The sequence below is a fragment of the Rhinichthys klamathensis genome, unplaced genomic scaffold (genome assembly GCF_029890125.1).
Source record: "Rhinichthys klamathensis goyatoka isolate OS25496 unplaced genomic scaffold, OSU_Roscu_1.1 h1tg000267l_1, whole genome shotgun sequence".
Classification (NCBI taxonomy): domain Eukaryota; kingdom Metazoa; phylum Chordata; class Actinopteri; order Cypriniformes; family Leuciscidae; genus Rhinichthys; species Rhinichthys klamathensis.
Window position 1 is genome coordinate 227,241 of NW_026606788.1, and position 25,202 is coordinate 252,442.

A 25,202-nucleotide genomic window follows, 5' to 3' on the forward strand; every position below is an offset into this window, starting at 1 on the left:
AGGTAGGAACGCGGTTGTTTATAGTTTTTATCTTTCCTTTTATACTATAGGGCAGTGGGTGAATTAAACTCCCTCCTGTTCTATTTACAGCGTGCACATTGATTTTGCACTTCAGACCGCCGTGACTGGATTCCTCGCACCCTAAGTATGCAGGTTATTTGTAAACGTGTTATGCTCTATGAGATTTCTTTTTAATTATAGTTGTCATTTCAGAAGTGCAGTATTGAGAATGAGGAGATGTCGTCACGACACAGCGCCCCGCCCCCCGAAGACAGCTTTCCGCCATTTTGGGAGGACACCCGCTAGCAACGCTTATTGTTTATATTGGTAGTAGAGGAGGTTGTCGCAGTGTTAGAATGCCTGGAAAACACTGCTGTGTAAAAAACTGCTCCAGTGTCTCACACGATCGTCGTGGGAACTGTAGCAACCATTTGTTACATTTTTTTCGTTTCCCTAAATGGAAAAAGCATGAAGGAGAGCATGTCTCCGATGTGACAAAGAGACGTCGGATTTCTTGGGTTGCAGCTGTTAGAAGAAAGGACATTACTTTCGACCGCATCTCCGACTCGATGATAGTGTGTTCTATGCATTTTCATTCGGGTAAGTTCTCTAAAAATTCTTTAAATGTGTTTATGTTCAGCTTTTAAAGTCATGAAGTGAACCTGACGTTATTGCCTAGCCTGCTAACGTTAGCTAACTAAGTTACAGTGCTAAGCAAAAGTGATACATCCATGCTAAATTTGACTAAAAAGAGGAATAAAAATCATATTTTGTAAATTGATCTTATTGCTTTAATTAAAAAAAAAAAAGTAAAAATCACTCTACCTAGAGATTGGCATGGGGTAGTTTCCATAAGATTAGCCTATCTCTCAATGCAAATCCAACCAGCTATTAGGCTAACTGAAATTTAACGAGTTCGTTTGCCCATAAAATCTTTAAGATATTAGGTTAAACTTATTTGGCTTGCTGTCCGCTGGAGAGGGGCTCGATGAAGCAGCTTCAACTCGAGCTCTGATATACCCCCCAGTGGCTAAATGTAGGACCTGTTAATTAAAGGGCAAGGTACCTAAGATGAAGGTGGAGTTTGGGGAGGTGGAGGGATACTGGAACAGCTGATACTAGGGAGAGGTAAGCGGCTGCTTATATACTCTGTTTGTTGATTGAAAGATTGGATGGGCTCGCTCCTCCCTAACTTACGTTTAGGAACTTCATAAAACCATGCCATTATCAAGGTTTGGTACTAAGGGTGTGTGATGATGTGGGGCTATTTTAATTCCAAAGGCCAAGGGAACTTTATCAGGATGCATATTATCCTGGATCCATAAAATAACTGGCCTTTAAAAATCTGCCTGCCTCTATGGGAATTTAACATGGGGTGTCCTGACTTATGCACCCTGTATATAAAGGAAGAACATTCATTTATTTACGATACATTATTCATTCACAAAGAAAGTTGGTGTCTTAAAGGTTGGATATTTTTTAAATTAAGGAATTTAGATACATTTCCAAAAGATGCCATTTTTTATTCCTCTTTTTAGTCAACTTTAGCATGGGTCTATTCACTTATGCTTAGCAGTGTATCTATCAAACTGTTGTTTCTTTGAAAATACTTGGACAGCCATCAATGTTGTTGTTTTTAACAAAACTAGTGTTCATGACATTATGCTTGCTTGTCGGTGAAATGTGCTCGCAGTAATGTGTTTGCCCGACAGTGGTTCTCTACAATAACTTTCCCCACTTTGGATGCATCACAAAGATGCATATTCCCTCATGTCCTTAGCCTTTTTTCTGCAAGATGTCTTAATCAAATCAAATTTCTTAATCAAATTATTCTGTTCTAGGTAAACCATCATATGAGATGTTGGAGAACCACCCTGACTGGAAACCATCTTTGCGGTTAGGCCACAGTGATGTTAAGCAAACGGATGAAGCAAGATTTCTGCGACAAGTAAATCGCAGGACCCAGCACCAGGAGCAGCCACCATCCCCAGCACAGCACCAGGAGCAGCCACCATCCCCAGCACAGCAACAGGAGCAGCCACCATCCCCAGCACAGCAACAGGAGCAGCCACCATCCCCAGCACAGCAACAGGAGCAGCCACCATCCCCAGCACAGCAACAGGAGCAGCCACCATCCCCAGCACAGCACCAGGAGCAGCCACCATCCCCAGCACAGCAACAGGAGCAGCCACCATCCCCAGCACAGCAACAGGAGCAGCCACCATCCCCAGCACAGCAACAGGAGCAGCCACCATCCCCAGCACAGCAACAGGAGCAGCCACCATCCCCAGCACAGCAACAGGAGCAGCCACCATCCCCAGCACAGCAACAGGAGCAGCCACCATCCCCAGCACAGCAACAGGAGCAGCCACCATCCCCAGCACAGCAACAGGAGCAGCCACCATCCCCAGCACAGCAACAGGAGCAGCCACCATCCCCAGCACAGCAACAGGAGCAGCCACCATCCCCAGCACAGCAACAGGAGCAGCCACCATCCCCAGCACAGCAACAGGAGCAGCCACCATCCCCAGCACAGCACCAGGAGCAGCCACCATCCCCAGCACAGCAACAGGAGCAAGTGCCACCATCCCCAGCACAGCAACAGGAGCAAGTGCCACCGCTGGCGCAGCACAAGGAGCCGCCATCCCCGGCACAGGAATGTGCACTCTGCTCATCTAGACAGGATGTTATTAACAGTCTTTTGGAGGAAAATAGAAAGCTGAAGGAGGAACTTGAAGAGTACCAGATGAATGAGAACTTTCTGAGTGGTGATGATAACGGAGTGAAGTACTACACGGGACTTCCGACCTATGTAATGTTTCAGACACTTCTGTTCAGTCTCATGCCATATCTGCCTCAAGGTAGTTTGAAGAAGCTCTCACCCTTCCAGCTTGTCCTGATGACTCTTATGCGCCTTAGACTGGACCTGCCAATACAGCATCTCGGCCGTCTGTTTCGGGTGCACAGGACAACAGCCAGTGATGCCTTTCACCACACTCTTAGTGTGATGTATGCACGGCTGTCTCCTTTGGTGTACTGGCCATGCAGAGAAAGTTTATTGACCAGTATGCCACACCAGTTTGTGGAATCGTTCGGAAAACATGTGGCTGCAATTGTGGACTGTTTTGAGGTTTTTATTGAAAAACCTAATATCCTAGAGGATATAAAATCCTCTATTGCTGGCAGATAGAGGATTTAATATCAGGGAAAGTGTGGGTATGATGTGTGCTGAGGTTAAGGTACCTACTTTCACAAGGGGTCGTGCACAGCTGGAGGCAAAAGATGTGGAGGAGACTAGGGCCATAGCACATCTCAGGATTCATGTGGAGAGGGTGATTGGTGTTGTGCGGAACAAATTTAAATTCCTACACTCAACTGTACCTGTGAACATGCTTCTCAAATGTGAAGGTGAAAACATAATGGCGTTGGACAAGATTGTCACTGTTTGCTGTGCCTTGGTAAATATGTGCAAAAGTGTTGTCTGAGTGCAGACTTTTTGTTTAAAATAAAGTGTAATCTAATCTACTATGAAATTAATGTAAATATGAAATAAACTCTTTAAACACCTTTATATGACTTAAAAGTATTTATTGAGAACTGACAATGAACAGTGTATTAATGTTTTCACAATATGCTCTAAATAAATAACAATAAAAAGTGCATTAATGTAAACAATAAAAAGTGCATTAATGTAAACAATAAAAAGTGCATTAATGTAAACAATAAAAAGTGCATTAATGTAAACAATAAAAAAATGCAATGTAAACAATAACAAACAAAAATCTCAATGTAAACAATGTCAATGATAAAAAAACACAAAAAAGTGCATTAATGTAAACAATAAAAAGTGCATTAATGTAAACAATAAAAAGTGCGTTAATGTAATGTGCATCAAACACTATTCAGCACAAGAAGGGCAAAACCAAGGAGTATCAGCAGAAGGGGTGTCCACAAGCCCCACACAATGGAAGTGAAACCATTGTACTGTACAGTTCTCGTTGTCACATGCCACCATTTGACCTTTCTCGGGTCCAGCACAGAGACACCACACTGACTGTTTTTGGCAGGCTGCTTTCTTGGCGTCTTTACGCGCACTTCCAGTGGCTGTTGTTGCTTTAGCACACTGGGGCCAAACGATGCTTGGGAGGTAGGTGGTACTGTGTAATATTGCATCACGAGTTCAGGGAGAGCCACCTTCAGGAAGAACTCCTGTGCCTTCAGAAGCCGTGCCTTCCAAAAAAAGGTGTCTGGAGATATGCGTAGAATCACACAGTCCTTCAGTGTCCATACTACAAACTCACAGTATGCACTGTCGGTTACAAAAAGTTGAGTCTGGACCTGGCTGTAGTACTGGTGGTTCTTCTTGAGGTGCACCCGACCATCAACCACATGCAGGCAGAAATTGCGGTCATCTGATGAACATGCATCAAGGACTATGTAGTCCTTGTACTAAGCTGGGCATTTTATTTCAATGCAGCCCTTTCCACAACAGGTGCAACTCACAATGGCATCTGGTGATGCTCCTACTTGTGGGAAGGCTGGGTTGACAAAAACCCCACAAGTTTGCACTTGTTGATTTCTGTGCTGGTCTTTTGTTTGGGTGATGTATGCCAGCCTCGCTGTCTCCTCCTGTTTGATACCCCAACTGGTGGCTGCTGTTCCTGGCCCGCGCGTAGGGTAACAAACCCTCTTTATGGTGGAGAGAGCTGGTGAGCTGATGTCTGTTGCATAGACACTGTGCATTGAGGAGGCCGTGATTCTGCCTGCCCTTGCTGCAAACCAAAGTGACGAGGTGTGCTGTCCCCTCGTCCTTCTCTCAATCTGCACTGCCTGTTCCTCTGACACATCAGCGACGTTTCTTATGGCTTGGCAGTGCTTCTGCAGTGCTGACAGGTCACTCCTATCAAAGCTAGTGCCACAAACATTTGCCAGAGACTGTAAGCTTCTGATGGGCAGAATAGGGTCTCGAAATTCCTCACAGTATTCTGGTAGCACACTCAAAATGGCTGATCTTGAGCCTGTGTTATGGAGATCCCTGCAGAATGTTTCCAGCTCTTCCGGTGTTGGTGTGGGTGTTTTTTTTGTTGTTTTGGTTGAACGTGTTCTCAACGCAGGACTGTTGTGTGTCTCACCATCAATGCGTCTGTTTAGAGACTTGCGTGTGGCAGCAGCAGATGTGAAGTCAATGCTGTGGCCAACCTCTGGATGGACTTTGTCAATGCTGCTTGGCAGCATCCAGTAGGCCGGTTCATCAGTGACTGTGGCCTTTTCCTTCAACCGGACACAGGCATCAACCATAAAGAGCAGGGCTCCAACATGGGTGTATGACTCAGCTACACCAGCCATGCATGTGCAGTGGGCTGAACACACTTGTCCCGATGGTGTAAGGATGACCCATGGTGTGAGAGGAGGTTCGCTGAGCCGCCGTGAATGCATGACCTGTTAAATACAAGAGGTAATATGTATATATTACAAAGTCACATTTTTTCAAGTTACACACATCACATTTCCATTTTGTCTGCAGCCTTGCCTGGATCACAAATACGCCATGCACTCTCACCCTTAATGCACTCAAGTCCCCAACACACAAACCTACAACATTACAATGTAAATGTGGATGTAAATGAATAGGCTTGGACTTGGAGCTGGAAACCCAATGCACAGGACAATAGAGACACCAGAATAAAAATATTCATGATTCTGAAGCTGAAAATACAGAATTATTTTAGACGAATATGCTTGCACTCTGTCACTAAAAATATATATTTAAAATAATGTAGGCCACTTTTTACTGGTAACATCAGACATACTGCATTATCAGGACCCACAAATATTCCCCCAGTGCATTATTCTACATTATATTCAACATTTATATATAGAAGTTTAATGTAGTACTGACACTAAAACTGTAAACTTGTTGTTGTTTTTTTCACACAGTAATTTTAATTTTGGGTGAACTATACACACTACTGTCACTATCCACGATATATTGTTGCATTTTTGTATTGCGATATATTGTGACACAATATTGTTACAGCCCCAATTGACACTACTTCCTTTGAACTGAATTTCATCACTGTTTGATTCAGAGCTCCTGTACAGCAGAAACAAACTTTGTTATTTTCCTATTATTAAGCTGCTTTGATGCAATCTGGATTGTAAAAAGCACTATATAAATAAAAGTGACTTGACAAAAAGTGAAGCAACTTACCTTTGCCAGTACAACGGTGTTTTCACAGTTTGGGGGCTTGTAGATGACCAAGTCGCGCACCCAGCCGCAGCAGAATGTCTCGTAACTTTCCAAGGATTTCAGGCTTTTGAATTCTAGCATAGTGTAATAACTGATGCCATAAACCAAGTAATTAACTATTTCCATATACGTACAAGGTGGTAAAGAGTCTAGGTCTCTGTTCCATTCAGCTGCAGGCAGCTCGTATGGGTCGACGTTTTTAATATCAGCCAATTTCTCCAAATACCTCTGTTTGGCATTGATAGTAAGTTTCTCCCTGTAAGGACCCTTTTCTTTTGCCGCATTCTTCTCCATTTCTTCTTAATTTCTATATTATATATATTATATAATATATATATATATATTATTTATATAATTTCTCGTAATTTCTATCCGTATATCCGTTTCAATTTGTATCCGTCTCTGTATCGCTCTTACACTGTTGCCCCTGGCAACCAATAGCATGTCCTCCCAAAATGGTGGGCGGCCTCAATTCGTCACGTGACAGCAAGCTACCGTGACGCATGTCCTCATTCTCAATATTCTGCTGAGTAGCGGGGAGGATTCCGTTGCTGGGGTAACCTGTAATTCGCTCGTTCATCACGGAGCGCTGCTGTTTTGCTGTTGTCTCAACGAGATATTAAAACGAAAGGATTTGCGTCAATTTTAGTATTCTACTCTGGCTGCGGCCTAATAAGAAACTGTTACTGCTTGTACATGCGGGTTGACTGAAGGAATATCGCCGCCCTGCAGTTTTAGAGTTTGTGTTTGTCTGTAGCCCATGTGTGTGTGTGTGTGTGTGCGCGCGTGTCTGTGCCGTGGGCGTGAGTGCCTGCGTGCATGTATTTTTACAAGGAGAGTGTGGTGTGAGTTTGGTAGTTGTATTGTTTCTTTCTAATGCTTATTGTTTAGTTAATTTATTTTGTATCTGTTTCTATTGTGAATTGGGTATTTAATTATTTTCTGCATGTTCTGTTTTTTTGTTCATTAGGAATTGAGTGTCTAAAAGCAAAGGGGCGGGGCTTGACTTGTGGTGTGCTGTGCATGTGCACTAGTGTGTGAAGGTGATATTGATTTGGTTTCTTTTGTGTATTTCTGGTGCTACTTTTTCGAGTGATGTGGTGCTCCTCGAGTCTCCCCCTGCTGGCCACACTCAGTCCTTTCTGTCTGATTATTTTGCCATTTTCTTTTGTATTTATTTATGAAGTTTGTTAGTCAGCGCTGTAGTATTCTGGTGAACATTGCCCTTGTGTCTTTGTCTTGAATTATTTATTACATTTGTGTCCGTTTAATAAAAAAAAAAGTAATTTATTCATCCACGTCTCTTTTCCTATCACTTGGGAAAAATCTGTGCAGCCTATATATATATATTAGGGTGGTATTCCTGGGTTGAGAATTCCCAGGTGGCGTAGTCATTATATTAGACCTATAGCAATTTGCCTCGGATTGCCACAATAATAAGTTTAAGTACAATATCAGTAAGATTATTAAAGGCATCTTGAATGTATTTTATGAATAGAAATGTAATGTGCTTTTTCAGACCAAGACCATACTGATGAGGAGGACGAGCCGGTTTTAGTGGTTGAACCCCAAGCTGTAAGTCTAGGAAATATTCAAGTGGAAAAGCACCCAGAATCTCAATTTGCCTCCAATGCTGGACTTTCAGATGCTACATTGAATGTTGTTTTTTCTTGCAACTGCAAGTTTTACAATGGAGGAAAGTGTTCATCTTCATTCAAGCACCAAGAGTTGCTGTCGCTCAGGATGAGGTATTTGGAGATGGATAGTGTGGCCCTCGATCTGGTCCTGTTAGCTCAAATCCAAAGTCTGCACTGTGGGGAAGAGACAGTCCGCACTAAAAAAGCATCACAGACTGCACGGAAACGTTATCGCCTAGATTATTTTTATGAAGGGCTGAAAATATCTCGGGATACTTTCATGTATATGCATGCCGTGTTTAAAGATCGCTTGGCTGCATTAATCAAGCATTACCTGCAGAATGGTGTGATTCCTAGGATCCATGGGAACAAGGGAAGGTTGCCTAAGCATGCATTAGAAGTTGATGACATCAAAAGAGTGGTTACATTCATCCACAACTACGCTGAGGAAAATGCCGTGCTTCTTCCAGGGAGAATACCTGGGTACAAGAGAGATGACCTCAAGTTGCTGCCCTCCATAAGCAAAGTTGCAATTCACAAGCTGTTTAATGATTCCTGTGAGACCAGTGGCCATCGAGCTTTGAGTGAGCGAACGTTTTATCATCTCTGGCGGTAGTATGTGCCTAACGTGTTGCCGATGAAGCCGATGTCAGATCTATGCTGGACCTGCCAAAAGAACAGCACTTTACTGTTAAAGGCCTCAAAGAAAGACCTGGATGAGAAAACTGAAACATTTCGGAAAGCTGAGGAACATCTGTTGCAGGCCACAACAGAGCGGTCATTTTACAACACCAAGGTGCAGCAGTGCCGCAGAGTTGTAGCCGAGAATGGTGCAACCAAGCTGCTGGATCCTGGGAACAGTGCGCCCAATTCTTCGTCTGCTTTTGAGGTAATTTACTGCCCTATGCACGGTACACTCACTGTTATTGCTATGTTGTTATACTGTACAGAACATGCTGTTACAAAGACAAAATCCATCATTGACTAAGCTATCTTGTGATGTCTGTCATTAAGATCTAGCTTAATGTAATTGTTTTATAATTGTTACAATTTCACGTATTTAGTTAAAATGATGTAATTGACAACATGGCACCATTTGTGTCTGAATAGAACTTAATTTTTGATGATGCATTGACAAATTCAGTAAATATTCTCTGTCTTCTCTCTACCTCTTTAAGGTTCATTACAGCTTTGACTTTGCGCAACAGGTCCATTACCCTCACAATCCCATGCAACCAGGACCCATCTTCTTCCAGACACCACGCAAGTGTGCTGTGTTCGGCGTCGTGACGGAAGGGCTTCCACAGATGGTGGTCTTCCTTCTAGATGAGGCAACTGTGGTAGGCAAAGGGGCCAACTGTGTCATCAGTCTTCTGGACTACTTTTTCGACAATTATGGTTTGAAGGAGACCCACTTGCACTTACATGCAGACAATTGCTCAGGCCAAAATAAAAACAATGCAGTCATTCAATATCTTCTTTGGCGTGTTTTAACAAGGAAGCATCAGAGTATCACCCTTTCATTCATGTTAACCGGACACACCAAGTTTGCTCCTGACTCTATGTTTGGCCTGTTCAAGCGCAAGTACAGGAATTCAAAAGTTGACTGCTTGGCTGACATTGAGAATGTTGTGTGCAAGGCTTCTCCAAGTGGTATGCTGATCCCTCAACTGTGTGGTGATGAGGCGGGCAATGTCATCGTTCCTATGTTTGGCTGGGACACTTACCTGTTACAGTTTTTCAGGAAGCTCCCCTCTATCAAGCCACTCCATCACATTGATTGCAGAGCAGATGGGACTGTAATGTGCAAGACCCTATCAGAATCTGAGCCAGTCACACCCAAGTTGCTGAAGTGTAACCTAGCAGATGTACCGTGTGAAAAACCTGCCACTTTAAAACCAGAGGGTCTTAGTGAAGAAAAGAAAAAGTACCTTTTCCATGATATCAGGGAATTTGTAGCAGAAAATTACAGGGATCTGGTTTGCCCTGACCCAAACATGCAGATGGAAAATGCTGTCCATGCAGAGGTTGTGACACCTGCTCCACCCCCAACTCATGGTGTGGGAAGACCAAAAAAGACCCCACGAGTGCTTGCCAAAAGAATAAAACTGGCATAGAACATGCATATGCACTCCCTTTAGAGTTAGATTTCTAATAATTAAAAAAAAACCTTTGTGATTATATTGGTTATTATTGTTATTGATATTGACTGACCACGACCACATGACTGACCACATCATCGTCTGGCGGACTGCCTAGGCGGAGTACGTTTTCCATTCTCCGTTGCTGGGTCCACCGCAGGGCCATCAATGGAGACCTGCTGCCGAAGTGTTGACTTGACTGACCACGTCTTTGTACAGTGTTATTTATTCCTTTTTGTTAATCACCGCAGGGTGAGACTGTTCTAGGTTGAGTGAATGTTGTTTTCACTTGTGTCTTTCTCTGATATGCGTTGTTTATTTACCTACTGAAGCTCTCTTTTATTATTATTAAATACATTATTATGAATTATTCTCGAGTTGTATTGGCAGGTTATTTCTTGATTATGCATATCCTACTATTAGAGTGCTGGTAATGGTAGGCATGTACAGTAAATCTGTACACAGTATTGTGGTATCTCTTTCCTCCCCATGCGTTTCAATGTTATTTGTACGCATTTTGGTCATGCATATCATGTAAAAAGACTCATATTTACCAAATTAATAGAATTTCCCCCTAAAAGTATCATACATCACTGAATAGGGGAGGATGTAAGCTTTAATTTGGTATATGACACATAGTCAGGAAATTTATGGATCAGAGGTATTGCCATTTTAAATTTTACTTATTTTCAAATTGGAATTTCTCAAAAACCTAAAATTCCGAGCTCGGAATTCTCCAAATCTTTGAAATGGCCCAACTCAGTCAATATTAGGGATATCAATGAGAAACTTTCACAGCCTATTCCTTATACTGGGTAGAATGACCTGATGTAAAAAAAATAAAAAAAATAATAATAATAAAAAAATAATTATGCCCCTTTACCTGGGTTATCACAGGCAGGGTCACATATGTGAAATGCTTTTGGATTATTACATTTTATAACATATACCATATATGGTGCACTTATTATAGATGTTCTAAATACTGATTTATTATTTCACACAGGTAAGGGACTGTTCGTTATTTATTTAAGGGGCCACCGGAGGAGTTTTGAGATCTGTAGTCAAAAAAGACTTGACCCTCCCTTCGCCAGCAATAATTTTTTCTATGACCCTCCAAAATGATTGTGAAAAAAGGCATGACCCTCCCCGATAATTTATTAATTACTTTTGTACTGGTTTTGGCAAAGATGTTCAGATAGCCATTCCACGATAAACGACTAAACTCCTGCTTTCTCATCTTGCGGCTGTAACGATAGATACAATTCGGTTCGTATCACGATTTTTGATTTGAAAAAAATAAAAATAATTTTAAAAAAATCATGTTTTCGGTGCTGATGCCGTGGTGACGCGTTCATGTACGTAAAATGTAAGGGTGGCGCTGCCAATACAGTATCTTAAAGCTGCCACAAAGAACCGGCAAAAGTGATGATTATGAATAATTTCAAGGGGACATTTTAATTGTTTATTAATAAACAAGTCTTTGTCAGTGTGGCTGCAAATATAAAGGTGATGATGCTGACTCGCGATCTTCGCAGTAGTAAACGCGCCAGAGAGAAATGCACATTTACGGATTACAGAAGCAGAGTCTGTAGTCTGTTTTCTTTCGTTTTGAATTATTCTGTTAAAAAGTAGACATGTCAAGCTTTCTATATATTTATCTGTAAAAGTTTTAAAGTCACTTTCAGAGCGGTCATGTCCGTAAAGAAGAACTGTCACGTCAGTAAAAAAAAATTTCCCTCATAAATGCGAACACGAAAAAAATAAAAAAGAATATTTTGTGTTATTAACAGTCTCAAACCAGGACAATTCGATGATTTTTGTGGTTATGTCTTATTTCGACATATGTGTGCTGCATGCAACAATGAAGATGTGCATTTGTAAATCCAGCTATATTTGCTTCTTATTAGGCTAATTCAATCCAGGTAATTGGTTGATGAAAAATTGATTAAAATTAAGATACAATTTATACAAAACGAAATTCACTTTAAAGAAAGGCTTTCTACAAAACAACACTTAATGAGGTGGTCAAAATCATGTCTGGCCATGTCTCCCGATATATTGCGTATAGGCTATACTTTTCATAATAAACATAGATGAAAAAAAACATTATAATAAATATGAAACTAAATGCGCTTATTATGGCTACAACACATAGGCTACAGACTATATTTGTACATATTGCTGCACATTCATTTAATTCAGAATTTTGCACACAAGTTGAAAGGCATTTGTTTGTGCATAGTAAAACATATCTGCAACATTTATCAAGTTCACTGATTAATTGTGCGTGCATTTATTAATCAATATGATACTAAAATCATAATAAAGTAGTAGGGTTCCCTTTCAATAGTCCAGATTCGCGCGCTGCCATTTTCGTCTTTCTTCAGTGGATTTCTTGGTCAAATTCAGATAGATCGACAAATCGGCTCATTCAGCACAGCGCACACACCTCACGAATTCAAGCCTAGCCTACTTCTCCTGAACTTTTTTAACATGTTTAAAAATTATCGTGAGGTCGAGAGGTTCGGCTCGGCTCGGCTCGTATCTTCCTAGCACACACGAGCCCAACATGCGACCACAACCGATTTCCACGCGATTTCTCCAGAGTGAAAAAAATCATTTGCGAGCTCGTCAAACAGCAAAAAATCGCACCGTGTAAGCCCGCCTTAAGGGAGTATGAATATATAAACAGACGTTTCAGTATTAAATGTATTTTCTGAGAATTTATATTTCAAGTTTTGACTGCAAATGTCACGTCCACAACGCTGGAATTGCCCAATTTTAAAGAATTTATCCTCAACAAGTTGTTTTGGTGTATAGGTCTACGTATTTTATTATGTTAACTTCAAATAATACGAATAGTAGGCTAATTTAAAAATGTGGTAGCCCTATGCAGGCACGGCGCCAGGATTCCAGGTTTGGATGGGCCAGACCAATTGTGGGTGGGCCTTAAATTAAAAACGTTATCCAATCACTGTTTAACCTAATAAAAATTACTGACTAATATATCTGTAGGCTACCCATAGGCTATACATAATATAGATTTTAATAGGCTGATGCTCTTTAAATATTTTGTTGCATTGTTAAAAAGTTTCGGTGCATGTGGAGTCAGGACGGACCTCGTGATCGCTCTCCTTGGTTCTGACCAAAAGAAGAGCGCTTTTGGAATCTCCATTACGCATCATACCTGGGCTGCGTTTCCCGATAAAAGAAAAAGCGGTGTTCTTTATAAAAGAAGCACTTCAGAAATAGTTGAAATTGCATTTATTAGGACTCATGGGATAGGCAGAGGCGCTGGCGCCCTCCTAGCAACGGCGCTGGTCGCGCTAGCTGCGATAGTCGCACTATAGCGGGTGCAGGCAGAGACGAAGATGTGCTAGGTGATGTGGATCTCATCTCAGCTCTCCTTCATCTCCTGGTTTGCAGTGATGACTCAGAGACTGTACGTGCGCGTTTAAGGTACCTAAACAACGACTGTTGCAACATTGTCCTTTACTGGAAATTATTTTCACACTTTCACAAGCTAATGATAAGCGCTGAAATATTTCTGGAGACATGGAGTGGGTAAAACATTATTTTGACCACTTGAGTTTTGTTTTGTAGAAAGACATTTTTTTAAAAAGATTTTCGTTTTGTATAAATTGTATCTTAATTTTGATCAATGTTTTATCAACCAAATGCCTGTATTTAATAAATAAGAAGCAAATATATAGCAGACAATGTAATAAAGCGCCCGCACGATCACTTGCATTGCACGACAACTTGAGCATGTTTCCGCCACAGAGTGAAAAATAAAACATGTAATTGCGATTTTTTAATCTCACAATTCTGACTTTTTATCTCAGAATTACGTGATATAAAGTGGCAATCGCAGGTTAGCTATAAAGTCAAAATTGTCTGATATAGGCCAAAAGTCGCAACTGTATGTTATTAAGTCAAAATTGCATGATAGCTTGAAAGTGCGAGAAATATAGCTTGAAATTCTGACTTTTTTTCACAGAATTGCATGTTTATATCTCGCAATTCTGACTTTATAATACGCAATTGGGAGATATAAAGGCAGAATTGCATGATATAAAGTCGCAATTGCGTGTTACAAAGTCAGAATTGAATTGTGAGATATAAACTATTCTGGGGTAAAAAAAAAAGAAGCAATTGCGACTTTATTTCACGCAATTCTGACTTTATAACACGCAATCGCGGCTTTATTTCACACAATTCTGACTTTATAACACGCAATCGCGGCTTTATTTCACGCAATTCTGACTTTATAACACGCAATCGCGGCTTTATTTCACGCAATTCTGAGAAATAAAGTCAGAATTGTGAGATGTAAACTCATTGTGAAACTCGAGATAGCCTACATCTAACATTGTGAGATGTAAACTCACAATTGTGAGATAAAGTCGCAATTATCTTTTAAAATGTTTTATATGGCGGAAACAAGCTTCCATAGTAGCCTAGGCTATATACAGCCTGCCCTTTTTAAGTAGCCTAATTAAATTAATATAAAGGGGCGATTTGCCCACTAATGGACAAATGAACAACTAGTCGACTAGGGGAAAAAAAATAGTCGGAGGCCTTATTCCACATATCTTCGAAGTTCGAACCAGCAGGCCACTGGGTTGAGCGCGCGACCCTGCGGAATGAGTGAGCAGAGCGGAATATTCAGAAATGCGCTCTCCGCTCACATGCTCTGATCGGAACAAATCCGAACACTGTCTGCTGAACTTGCGCAGAAACATCAAAATAGACATAACCAGCTTTTTAAAATTGTTTTTAAAACTAAACATTTAGACTATTTTAGCACAAATTATGAGCTTATTGTTATAATTCTTGACAAAATATTTTTGAAGAAAAGTTTTGGGTGGGCCTAACCCATAACGCCGTGCCTGGCCCTATGTCCAACACATCACACTCCACTGTTATTGTGGCAATTTCAGTAGATTTGCTCACTAACATTGTTGTGGAAACACAATACAAATGGAAACTAAAATAGTATCGTGCTACAGCGCACATTATATCAGCTGCAGTTCTGGCACCTCAGTCCCATTACTGTAAAACTCGACGTACATTCACATCACATGTTAATGCAGCGGTAGACTAGCACTCACAGGACACTGCACTTATTCGCAATCCCCAAAGTTCATTATTTGCTTGTGCTTTAAAGCTTTGCCGGGTAAACATTTCATTGGCGTTCTGTTCTAATGCACTTTTTCTGAGCGCGTAGCCTACTGAAGCGCGCGCGCACTGTCAGACAGCGCCAAACTGGATTTTTGTTGGGTCAGACCCATCTGATAGCGATGGGGGGCCGAGACCGAGAGAGCTGTAGCTACATGGAAAGAAATATGCACCAAACAAGACACTTTGAAATTTAGCTGTTTTGATGAATACAAAAGTTGGGTGACCCTCCCCTATAGACTAAAAAAAGTTGGATGACCCTCCCCTCAACAAAGAATAAAAATACATGACCCTCCCCTATTTTCCTCCGGTGGCCCTTTCCATAAATTCCGAACGGTCCCTAAATGATTCACACAGGTCAAATAATCAACAGGTTTATTTGCAGAAGTATGCGATCGCAACATGGAAGCAGATGAGCAACATATTTATACATTGTTCAGGATAGATGTCTGTTCTGATATGCTGATCAAGGCAATGATTGAAGATGAAGTAAGCAGATGACTAAAGACAAGTTGTTCAGGTAGGTATCGTGCAGGTAAGGAGTCAGGTAAGTGCATGTAGGTGAGGGCCGTTGAGGGCTATGGGAAATGTAGTGAGGAGCTGGTGACTGTGACAAAGTACACAATAAGTGAGTAAAAACCCTCACCATTTATCCGGGCTTGGGACCGGCACTGACACTGCACTACTTTGTGTAATGTCAGAGGCTGGGTTAAAAAAGTTTTTATTTTTATTTTTATGACACTAACATATAAAAACTAAAAGTTTGTTAGTAAATTATAGATAAATATTTATATATATAAAATATTTGTTGAAAAAAATGGACTGGGGCTTAATCATCCAACCACTCAAGGTCTAACCCCTCCCCTCAGAAGGATTTTCGGTTGATCCCATAGTCAACTTTTAGCTCCTCGTCCACAGTGATGTTCTTCAGGGCCTTGAATAAAACAATGTCCTTTTCTTTCCTGTTAAAAGTCATCTTGCACCTGATTGGCTTTACATTGGCCGACTTGGATGAATGGTTGATGCGGCGGCCAAAAGTGTCTATTAGTGGGTGACAGCTGCAGGGAAAGGTCTGGGCATCCACACACAAGCCTTTCTCCCTGGATTAAAAAAAAAAAAAAGGTACCCTGCCTCTCCATTTAGATCCTCCATAATCGATCTCCCCTCAGATGCTGTGATGACATTGCCGTGGTAATCACAGACAATGTCACCACTGGCAAAGTTTCTGGTGGCAACCACTCCTATAATTAGGAAAACATTACATTTTGAATTACTGAATATACTTTGCATGTAGACCAACGTTTCAGGATTTAATTCTAGTTCTTGGTGCAGTTAATGGCTGTTAAAAGGTACAATTTACATTTTTGTATTTGCTTGTCTTGAAAATAACTGAAAGGTTTTCTTACCTAAACCTTTGGGAGGACCAAAATCTTTGATGGCAAGACCTGTCCAGGCCTGCTCAGCCACACAGTGATGCACATATGGGTCGGTTTCGACCTTCTGCTTGGAGGCCGGCTTCCACATGCTCACGACCTCCTCTGCTTTGGGGCAATTGGTCGTCCACCCCTCCTGACCAATTAGTCTTGCCACTTTTGTGGCCGAAGGCCTCCGCAGACTGAAGTAACCTGAAAGACAGAATGACAAGACTTTACTCATGCAAGTCATTTGTCACAGTGAATCAATGTCGAATTAATGGGTGACATCGCTGTATTGATAGATTTGGAGACTTACCGACAAGATAGTCTGCCCTTAGAGCATATTGGGAAGCCCGCCACTTATCATATAGTGCTCTGTCTTCGCTCTTAGTCCCACCTGCGCTCTTAGATGGAGGCTGGCCCTGCAGTGAGACAGGGAACACCTCCAAAAACTTGTTAAAGGAACGGCGCGTGCTGGTTTCAGCCACTGCTGCTGTCCCCTAGTCCGAACATAAGTCCTGCATAAGTGGGGAATACAATATTTAGAGTAATATAATGTACAAATAGTTTGTGTTATATCCTTGATAAATTCAGAGACATACCCAGCCATAGAGGATATGAGCTCGCATGTCTCCACCAAGTCCTCATCAAGGACCGCACGGGTGCTATGTGTAACCCTGGTTAAATAATTGTTTTACAGATATTATTTATTTTTATGTTGCTTGAATTGAATGTTATGATTATTCATAAATGTGAAATTCTATACAAAATAATATAAATATATATCTGAATTGAGTTAAGTTATGAGTATCCACCAATCGGAGCATTTGGTTGCTGGCTCCGCCCCTTGCTTACGAATAGCGTTGCGCAGATTAGACAACAGATGCAGAGCGACGGAGATATCTGATGTGACTAGAGCAATCTGACGAGAGAGTGTTACAATTGAACTGATATAGTTCTTAAACTGTTTAAAGCTCATAAAAACGGAAAAAATCTGAGAAGTAAGATATTAGATGACCTTTTATGATTGTCAATCGGGCACTTCAGAGTTTACATTGACTCGGTGAGTTTACCAATGTTGTAGTTAGCATTAAAAAACGAATGACAACACATTGAATGTAGAAGCTTTTTATTTGTTTTATTCATATGAGACAAAATTGTGTTATATTCTGATGTTGTATGGGTTGGATTGTTCATTTGCAGTGTGGTTGTGTCAGACCGCATGGTGTATTAAGTGTTCACTGCTGACGCCATTTTGTCTGCGCTTGTCTGCCCGTGCCTGTGGAAAAAAAAAAAGGAAATAAAGTGAATGAACAGGCCAGGTTTTTTTTTCTGTGTGAATTGTTTCTTCCAAGATGGATATCCCCAATTGATGGCGAGGCTCCCACTTCGATTCTGAAGAGATCACGAACTTAGAGGAGAGGACAGTTTTCCGTCTCATTATTCCGTTTCACCTGCTCGGATAAGTAGGAGTACACGTTTTCAGAGACTGATATTTGTTTTTTGGGACTGAAACAGTAACTCTGTTTACACAATTGTGAAAATATAACATTGATCAACATTCCAATTGATATTTCTTGGAAGCAGTGGTTAATGTGTTTGGCCACTGGTGATTGTTTTGTTTTTTCTTTCATTTGCGATCACTTGGATACAGTGAGTGCAATTGTGATTATTGATATGCAAAAAGTTATTTAGAGGGTGCACCCAGGCAATATATAAGTTTTTTGTATATATTTATTTCCTCTGTTGTTTTGTATTGTTATTTTGTGATTGAGGAACCAAAAAAAAAGAAGAAAATACAAAAGAGAAAGGATCACTAAATACAAAAAGTAAAGTTACCTTTTAAGGTTCAACCTACCTTCTGTCTCTGCCTGTTTTCTCAGCATCACCACCACCTCCGTTTTCGTACCAAGCAGTCTTCTGATTTTATTTGTCTGGTCCATTAGTGAGTTAATACCCGCTACATATGGCCCAAATATAAATGGATTGCCTCATGCTGGTGTGCTGACAAAAGTTTGGCGTCCACCCCAACCGCCCTCCGAACGTCCTGGCTTTTTTGACATGGCCAGTTTATACCTGTTGACATAAAAATTTAAAGGAAATGTTAATCGTGAAATGACTGTGACTGACAAGATGTAACTGAGTGCATACATCCAGACATGTGCACATGTATCTGTGTAGGTATGTACATTGAGTGGAGGTTGTTCATGTCCTGGGAGATACTGTGGACCTTATCACCAGAACAGGTCAGAAAAAAACGGTTGCAGCCTTTTTCTTGATTAAAAATGTGAGGCCTGATTGTCAGGTAGTACTGGTGCAATATCTATGAAAAAAAAAAGTCCAAAAAGTTATTACATTTCAAACATTGGTGGTGAGCAAACTACTCTTTGTGTCGCAATGAAACTTACAGCTTCCTCAGCCTGGCTCAAGGCAACCCGAGGTTTTTCTCCTTGTCCGCAGTATCACCCTACTTCCGTGGATGACACGGCCCACCCACTCCACATCCTTGAAAACATTGAAAAGCTGTCATTATAAATGAGTGACTCAATGAGTGCGTGAGTGAGTATGTGTAAGTGAGTGTGAGTGAGTGAATTTACTAATGCATACGTGAGAAAATATTAGATGTCACAAGTATAAACTCATTACATTTGATGAACTTACAGTAAAGTCTTCCACAGCTCCGGGTAGCTGAATGTGCCTGTAGACAAGGACCTTGTTGGAAGCGTCTATTCGAACTGAAAATAACGATATAAGTTTCAGAATTTTTGGCTGAGTTTTGGCAGAGAAATCAGCAGAAAACCAACGTGCGCGTTTCATAATGGCGGCCGCGAGCAGAGGCGCCGGTGACGTCACTATATCTCAGCAAATTTGTGAAAAACCTATCTCAGTCAGACATCGAATAAATAAAATATGATCCTTTATAGACATAGTTTTTAGTACTTATTCAAACAAAAGTATATTTTCTTACCCTTGTAAAACGTAGTTCAGATGCTGTGCGGCTCTGGCATAACTTCACTTCAGTCAGTCACGATAGAGGGGGTGGAGCTCTTCATCCACAAGCAGTCACTATCAGAATACCTGGGACCAGTAAGGTAACTATCATGTCTTCATTGTGGCAGTGGTCTGGGGGAGTTGTCATGTGTCCGGGACCCTTTTGAAATCGATTATTTGTTTTTGAAAAAAAAAATATATATCTTTAGATTTGAAGAGTGAAAAACCTATCAGGACGAAAACTCAACGGATTCGAATGCCACAGGGCTTGTTGGAATCGTCTATTCGAACTGAAAATAACGATATCATTTTCAGAATTATATCTCTATTTTTGTAAGAGATATTAGTCGAAAACCATTAATACTAAGCAGGCTATGCAAATATTCAGAGGCTTTAAGTGTTACACTTTTGTACTGTAGGTGTTGTGCTTTACTGCTCGAAACTAGCCTATTTGTCAGTCGCAAAATCTCTTTTGCTGGTACTTCAACTATATTTAGATGAGCTCAAACAAACTTTCACTTTTCATGAACTGAGAATGATTTTCTAGTAACACTGAACACATGACAGCATGGTCGTGATATGACGTCACGGTCTGACGCATTTTATTTTATATAAACACGAATTCAACATTTAACAAATATTTACACAAAATATTAATAAAATAAACAATCTACTTGACTTTACTGCAAAAAATATTATTGTTTTAATCCTGCCAAGAGGTCACGCCCCAAATGAAAATGACACCATGTAAATTTCAGAAAATTTATTTATAAATGTATTTAAACATTTTGACAAGATAAACATAAAATAAAATTGACAAGAACAAATGCATAAAAACTGAGAAATTGAATGAACTCTCAGGCTCACCTCAAGGATATCCTAAAAGAGGTACAGAATGACAGAAAGAATGAAATTAATAGGGGACACTGAATGACACATGGTTAGTCAGTTAATAGATAGATAGATCTCAATAGTATATGGAAAACAACCTTTGAAACATACCTTAAGAGGATTTTTTTTTGTTTTAGGGCCCGCTCTCTTCTTCCCCCATCCCTATCAGATGCCAGCTGCAGCCATCTTTTTATATATTTCTCAGTTTCTCCATCCGATTCTGTCGGATAGATTTTTTAAAAAGAAAAAGAAAAACTATTATAATTTAGGTATGTGTGTTGATATGTGGCATAAGTGTGCCTGTTTTAACTTAAAGCTGTTTTTTTTTATTAAGACCATGGGAAGAAGATGGAAAAAAAATCTAGCACTTTATGGATTCAAAATGTAATATGGAAAAATGTCAGTAAAAATTATAATAATTCTGACATGAAAAATCAGAATGAAGTTTACTACAAATTTGATCACTTTTTTTATTTTTATTTTTTATTTAACCTTTATTTAACCAGGTAGGCATTCTCATTAAAAACGGCGACCTGGCCAAGATAAACAGATCACAGGCTCACTATAAATCTTCTCATCACTATATAGAAAGAAAGTGTCAAAGTTTTTCTCCTATAATGCTGAGTAACACTATAAAACACAAATAAAACTTACTGAGGACAACATCTTTGATGACAAGTTGTTCAAAGGCATATTTCCCATTTAACCCACGCCAATTAATTTGCTTAGCCAGCCTGTTTGTCATTAATTTTGTCATGATCCTCCACACACTCTCTTTCACAGTCAGCCCACCTGCCAGTCCAAAATAGGTGACCTGAAAGACAATATTGACAAATAGGTTGGGTGCCCTAAAGTGAAAATGTAAGAAAGTAGTGATCGTGAATAAATTAAATATTGTTGATTATAACGGACAGGGAAAGAGTAATAGTGATACTAATGGTGGACGGTGTCCAACCATGCTATTTTTTGCCCTCCCAGCCAAGTAAAGAATGTCTAGATATAATTGCAGCTCTACAATGATAATGTTATTGTGTTTGTGTGATTAGAGGCTCGTTGGCGTTTAGCCGCTTTGATACGTTTGCTTTCTTAATTTTTACTGCCTTCTGCAATGTAATGTCTTCTCTATAGGAAGAACAATTTTAATGGAGGGTGATTTTTACTCTTGAATAAAAAGTCCTTGTGACGCTATGCTGTTTGCATAGTGCAATAGACATTGAGGAGGGCACTTCCACAATATTTGATATTCTTCTTGATGCTGCTCGATCTGCTGCGCTGAACCTCTCTGCAGACATGAATGCATTTAATATATGTGCAAAGCAAAATGATTGTGAGGTCACACACACTTCACAAAGCCCTAGGTACATTGTAGATTAAATGTGGCTACTATGACAATAATTAACAGATGTCAGCAAAGTTAGCTAAATTAGTTCTATATATATAAAATACTAAAATAATTAAATGTTCACTCCCAACACAAATAAAAAAATCACTGTTGTAGGAGTCACAATTAAACAAAGCAAATATCAGTCCAACACGTTTGACATAGGAAAACATACCAGTTTTCGTCTGTATATATCCCCCTGTGCAGCAATGCTCTCCTCCAGCTTCGCCAGTTCATTGAGTGATGTCAGTGGGAATCCTGAAACGTCTGGCACCTCCAATGTATGGGGGTAATTAGTTTGCATTTCTGTTGCTGCTTAATTGTTTCCATTGTGTTAAAAATCTCACGGAGAATTTCTGTAAAATATAAACACACTCAAGTTATATTTTATTTAATAGTTTGTTCACAACTGACAGTTTCCCTCATCTCATTGCATGACCCATTCATTTCTTCAAAACACATTAAGATATTTTTATTGTAACCTGAGAGATTTCTATCCCCCTATTGTTAGTCCAAGAACTTCAAGAATCTTATCAAACTAAATAGGTTTCAAGTTGCTATAGCTGTACCAGAAATAAAAGACAATGTTGCTAAACATATTTCCAAGTAATTTTTTAATGAATTCTGCTGTGTAGTAGTAATTGCTGAAAATACTTACGATCACACATTGGCTGATTGTTTATCCTGGGCTGGTTAGGGGGTGCCATGCTAGAGGTCGGTTTGTGGACACCAAGATAAACTGCTGGTCTGGTAGCAGCTGGAGGAGAGATGACAGCTGGAGGAGAGATGACAGCTGGAGGAGAGATGACAGCTGGAGGAGAGATGGAGGAGAGATGACAGCTGGAGGAGAGATGACAGCTGGAGGAGAGATGACAGCTGGAGGAGAGATGACAGCTGGAGGAGAGATGGAGGAGAGATGACAGCTGGAGGAGCAATAGCTGGAGGAGAGATGACAGCTGGAGGAGAGATGACAGCTGGAGGAGAGATGACAGCTGGAGGAGAGATGGAGGAGAGATGACAGCTGGAGGAGCAATAGCTGGAGGAGAGATGACAGCTGGAGGAGAGATGACAGCTGGAGGAGAGATGACAGCTGGAGGAGAGATGACAGCTGGAGGAGAGATGGAGGAGAGATGACAGCTGGAGGAGGAGAGATGACAGCTGGAGGAGGAGAGATGACAGCTGGAGGAGAGATGACAGCTGGAGGAGAGATGACAGCTGGAGGAGAGATGACAGCTGGAGGAGAGATGACAGCTGGAGGAGAGATGACAGCTGGAGGAGAGATGACAGCTGGAGGAGAGATGGAGGAGAGATGACAGCTGGAGGAGAGATGACAGCTGGAGGAGAGATGACAGCTGGAGGAGAGATGACAGCTGGAGGAGCAATAGCTGGAGGAGAGATGACAGCTGGAGGAGAGATGACAGCTGGAGGAGAGATGACAGCTGGAGGAGAGATGACAGCTGGAGGAGAGATGACAGCTGGAGGAGAGATGACAGCTGGAGGAGAGATGACAGCTGGAGGAGGAGAGATGACAGCTGGAGGAGAGATGGAGGAGAGATGACAGCTGGAGGAGGAGAGATGACAGCTGGAGGAGGAGAGATGACAGCTGGAGGAGAGATGACAGCTGGAGGAGAGATGACAGCTGGAGGAGCAATAGCTGGAGGAGAGATGACAGCTGGAGGAGAGATGGAGGAGAGATGACAGCTGGAGGAGAGATGACAGCTGGAGGAGAGATGACAGCTGGAGGAGGAGAGATGACAGCTGGAGGAGAGATGACAGCTGGAGGAGGAGAGATGACAGCTGGAGGAGGAGAGATGACAGCTGGAGGAGAGATGACAGCTGGAGGAGAGATGACAGCTGGAGGAGCAATAGCTGGAGGAGAGATGACAGCTGGAGGAGAGATGGAGGAGAGATGACAGCTGGAGGAGCAATAGCTGGAGGAGAGATGACAGCTGGAGGAGAGATGGAGGAGAGATGACAGCTGGAGGAGCAATAGCTGGAGGAGAGATGACAGCTGGAGGAGAGATGACAGCTGGAGGAGGAGAGATGACAGCTGGAGGAGGAGAGATGACAGCTGGAGGAGAGATGACAGCTGGAGGAGGAGAGATGACAGCTGGAGGAGAGATGACAGCTGGAGGAGAGATGACAGCTGGAGGAGCAATAGCTGGAGGAGAGATGACAGCTGGAGGAGAGATGGAGGAGAGATGACAGCTGGAGGAGAGATGGAGGAGAGATGGAGGAGAGATGACAGCTGGAGGAGAGATGACAGCTGGAGGAGCAATAGCTGGTGGAGGGGCTAAAGCTAATGGAGCCTTGGTGATTTCCCCTCTGGGTTGCTTATTAGGGATGTCACAGTCGTCGTCTTCACTCTCCAAGTCAAACAGCAGCACAATATAACGTTTTAGCATATCCACAAAATAGTCACATCACAGGATGTGTTGATGTCATGCACTTATAGTTGATCGGATTTGGGTCGGAAAAAAACACAAGAAAAGAAAAATGAAATGTTACCAATGAGTGCTATACCTTCTCTTTCTTTTTTTATACGCTGGACGGTTGTCCTCGTCATCCTCTGTTTGGAGATCGGATGTCTGCAGTGCTCTGGGGAGCAACAGCCAAGCCTCACTAAATGTATCTGGGAAAAAAAGATAGAAAATTTATTCATTTTAGAATAGTTTTAATGTTTCCACTCATCAAAAATTCTAATAATATATTTATTCTTGAAGTTAATGCCAGTTGTAATTAATACTTGAATCATAATTTAATCCTACTTTTTGTTGCCCTTATCCTTATGGTGTGACTCGGCCAGGATTCGTCAGGAGGGTCTCCTCTCACCACTACCCTGTTGCATTTCTCCCTTACTTTAAATGGAGGCCAGAGGCTTCGACCATCCTTTACCCATGAGGATGGAACAACCTCTGAGTCTCCCGTGTCGAGGAAGTCGACAATGTGATACATTGTCTTTGAACAGAAAAGGATTTAAAAATAATTTGAAAAACCCCAAAAACTAAAAACAAAACCTGTGATTTACAATAGTACATAATACAATGATTTATAAAAGTACATAATACAATGATTTACAATAGTACATAATACAATGATTTATAAAAGTACATAATACAATGATTTACAAAAGTACATAATACAATGATTTACAAAAGTACATAATACAATGATTTACAATAGTACATAATACAGAGGTTGTATGATTATTCTGTGACAGCTAGTAATTTCTGAGATGCAAAAAATAAATAAATCACTCGTGTTAAGAGCCAGCTTTTCTTTTCTTCTTCTACACAAGTAATATATATATAT

The 25,202-nt window shown here is 40.9% G+C and overlaps 1 protein-coding gene and 1 pseudogene across 1 annotated transcript; one reads left to right on the forward strand and one right to left on the reverse strand.

Annotated features, from left to right (window-relative positions):
- Positions 1 to 1,858: 1,858 nt before the first annotated feature.
- LOC130102072 (putative mediator of RNA polymerase II transcription subunit 26) lies at positions 1,859 to 3,485 on the forward strand (annotated as a pseudogene).
- Positions 3,486 to 16,077: 12,592 nt separating this feature from the next.
- LOC130102073 (uncharacterized) lies at positions 16,078 to 24,845 on the reverse strand. The gene is made up of 8 exons (XM_056267970.1): positions 24,659 to 24,845; positions 22,066 to 22,202; positions 21,164 to 21,323; positions 19,289 to 19,362; positions 16,944 to 17,049; positions 16,619 to 16,837; positions 16,339 to 16,453; positions 16,078 to 16,270 (listed from the first exon to the last, which is right to left on the reverse strand). Exons 1-8 carry the CDS (start codon positions 24,843 to 24,845, stop codon positions 16,078 to 16,080), a joined length of 1,191 nt encoding a protein of 396 aa, XP_056123945.1.
- Between the last annotated feature and the right edge of the window lie 357 nt (positions 24,846 to 25,202).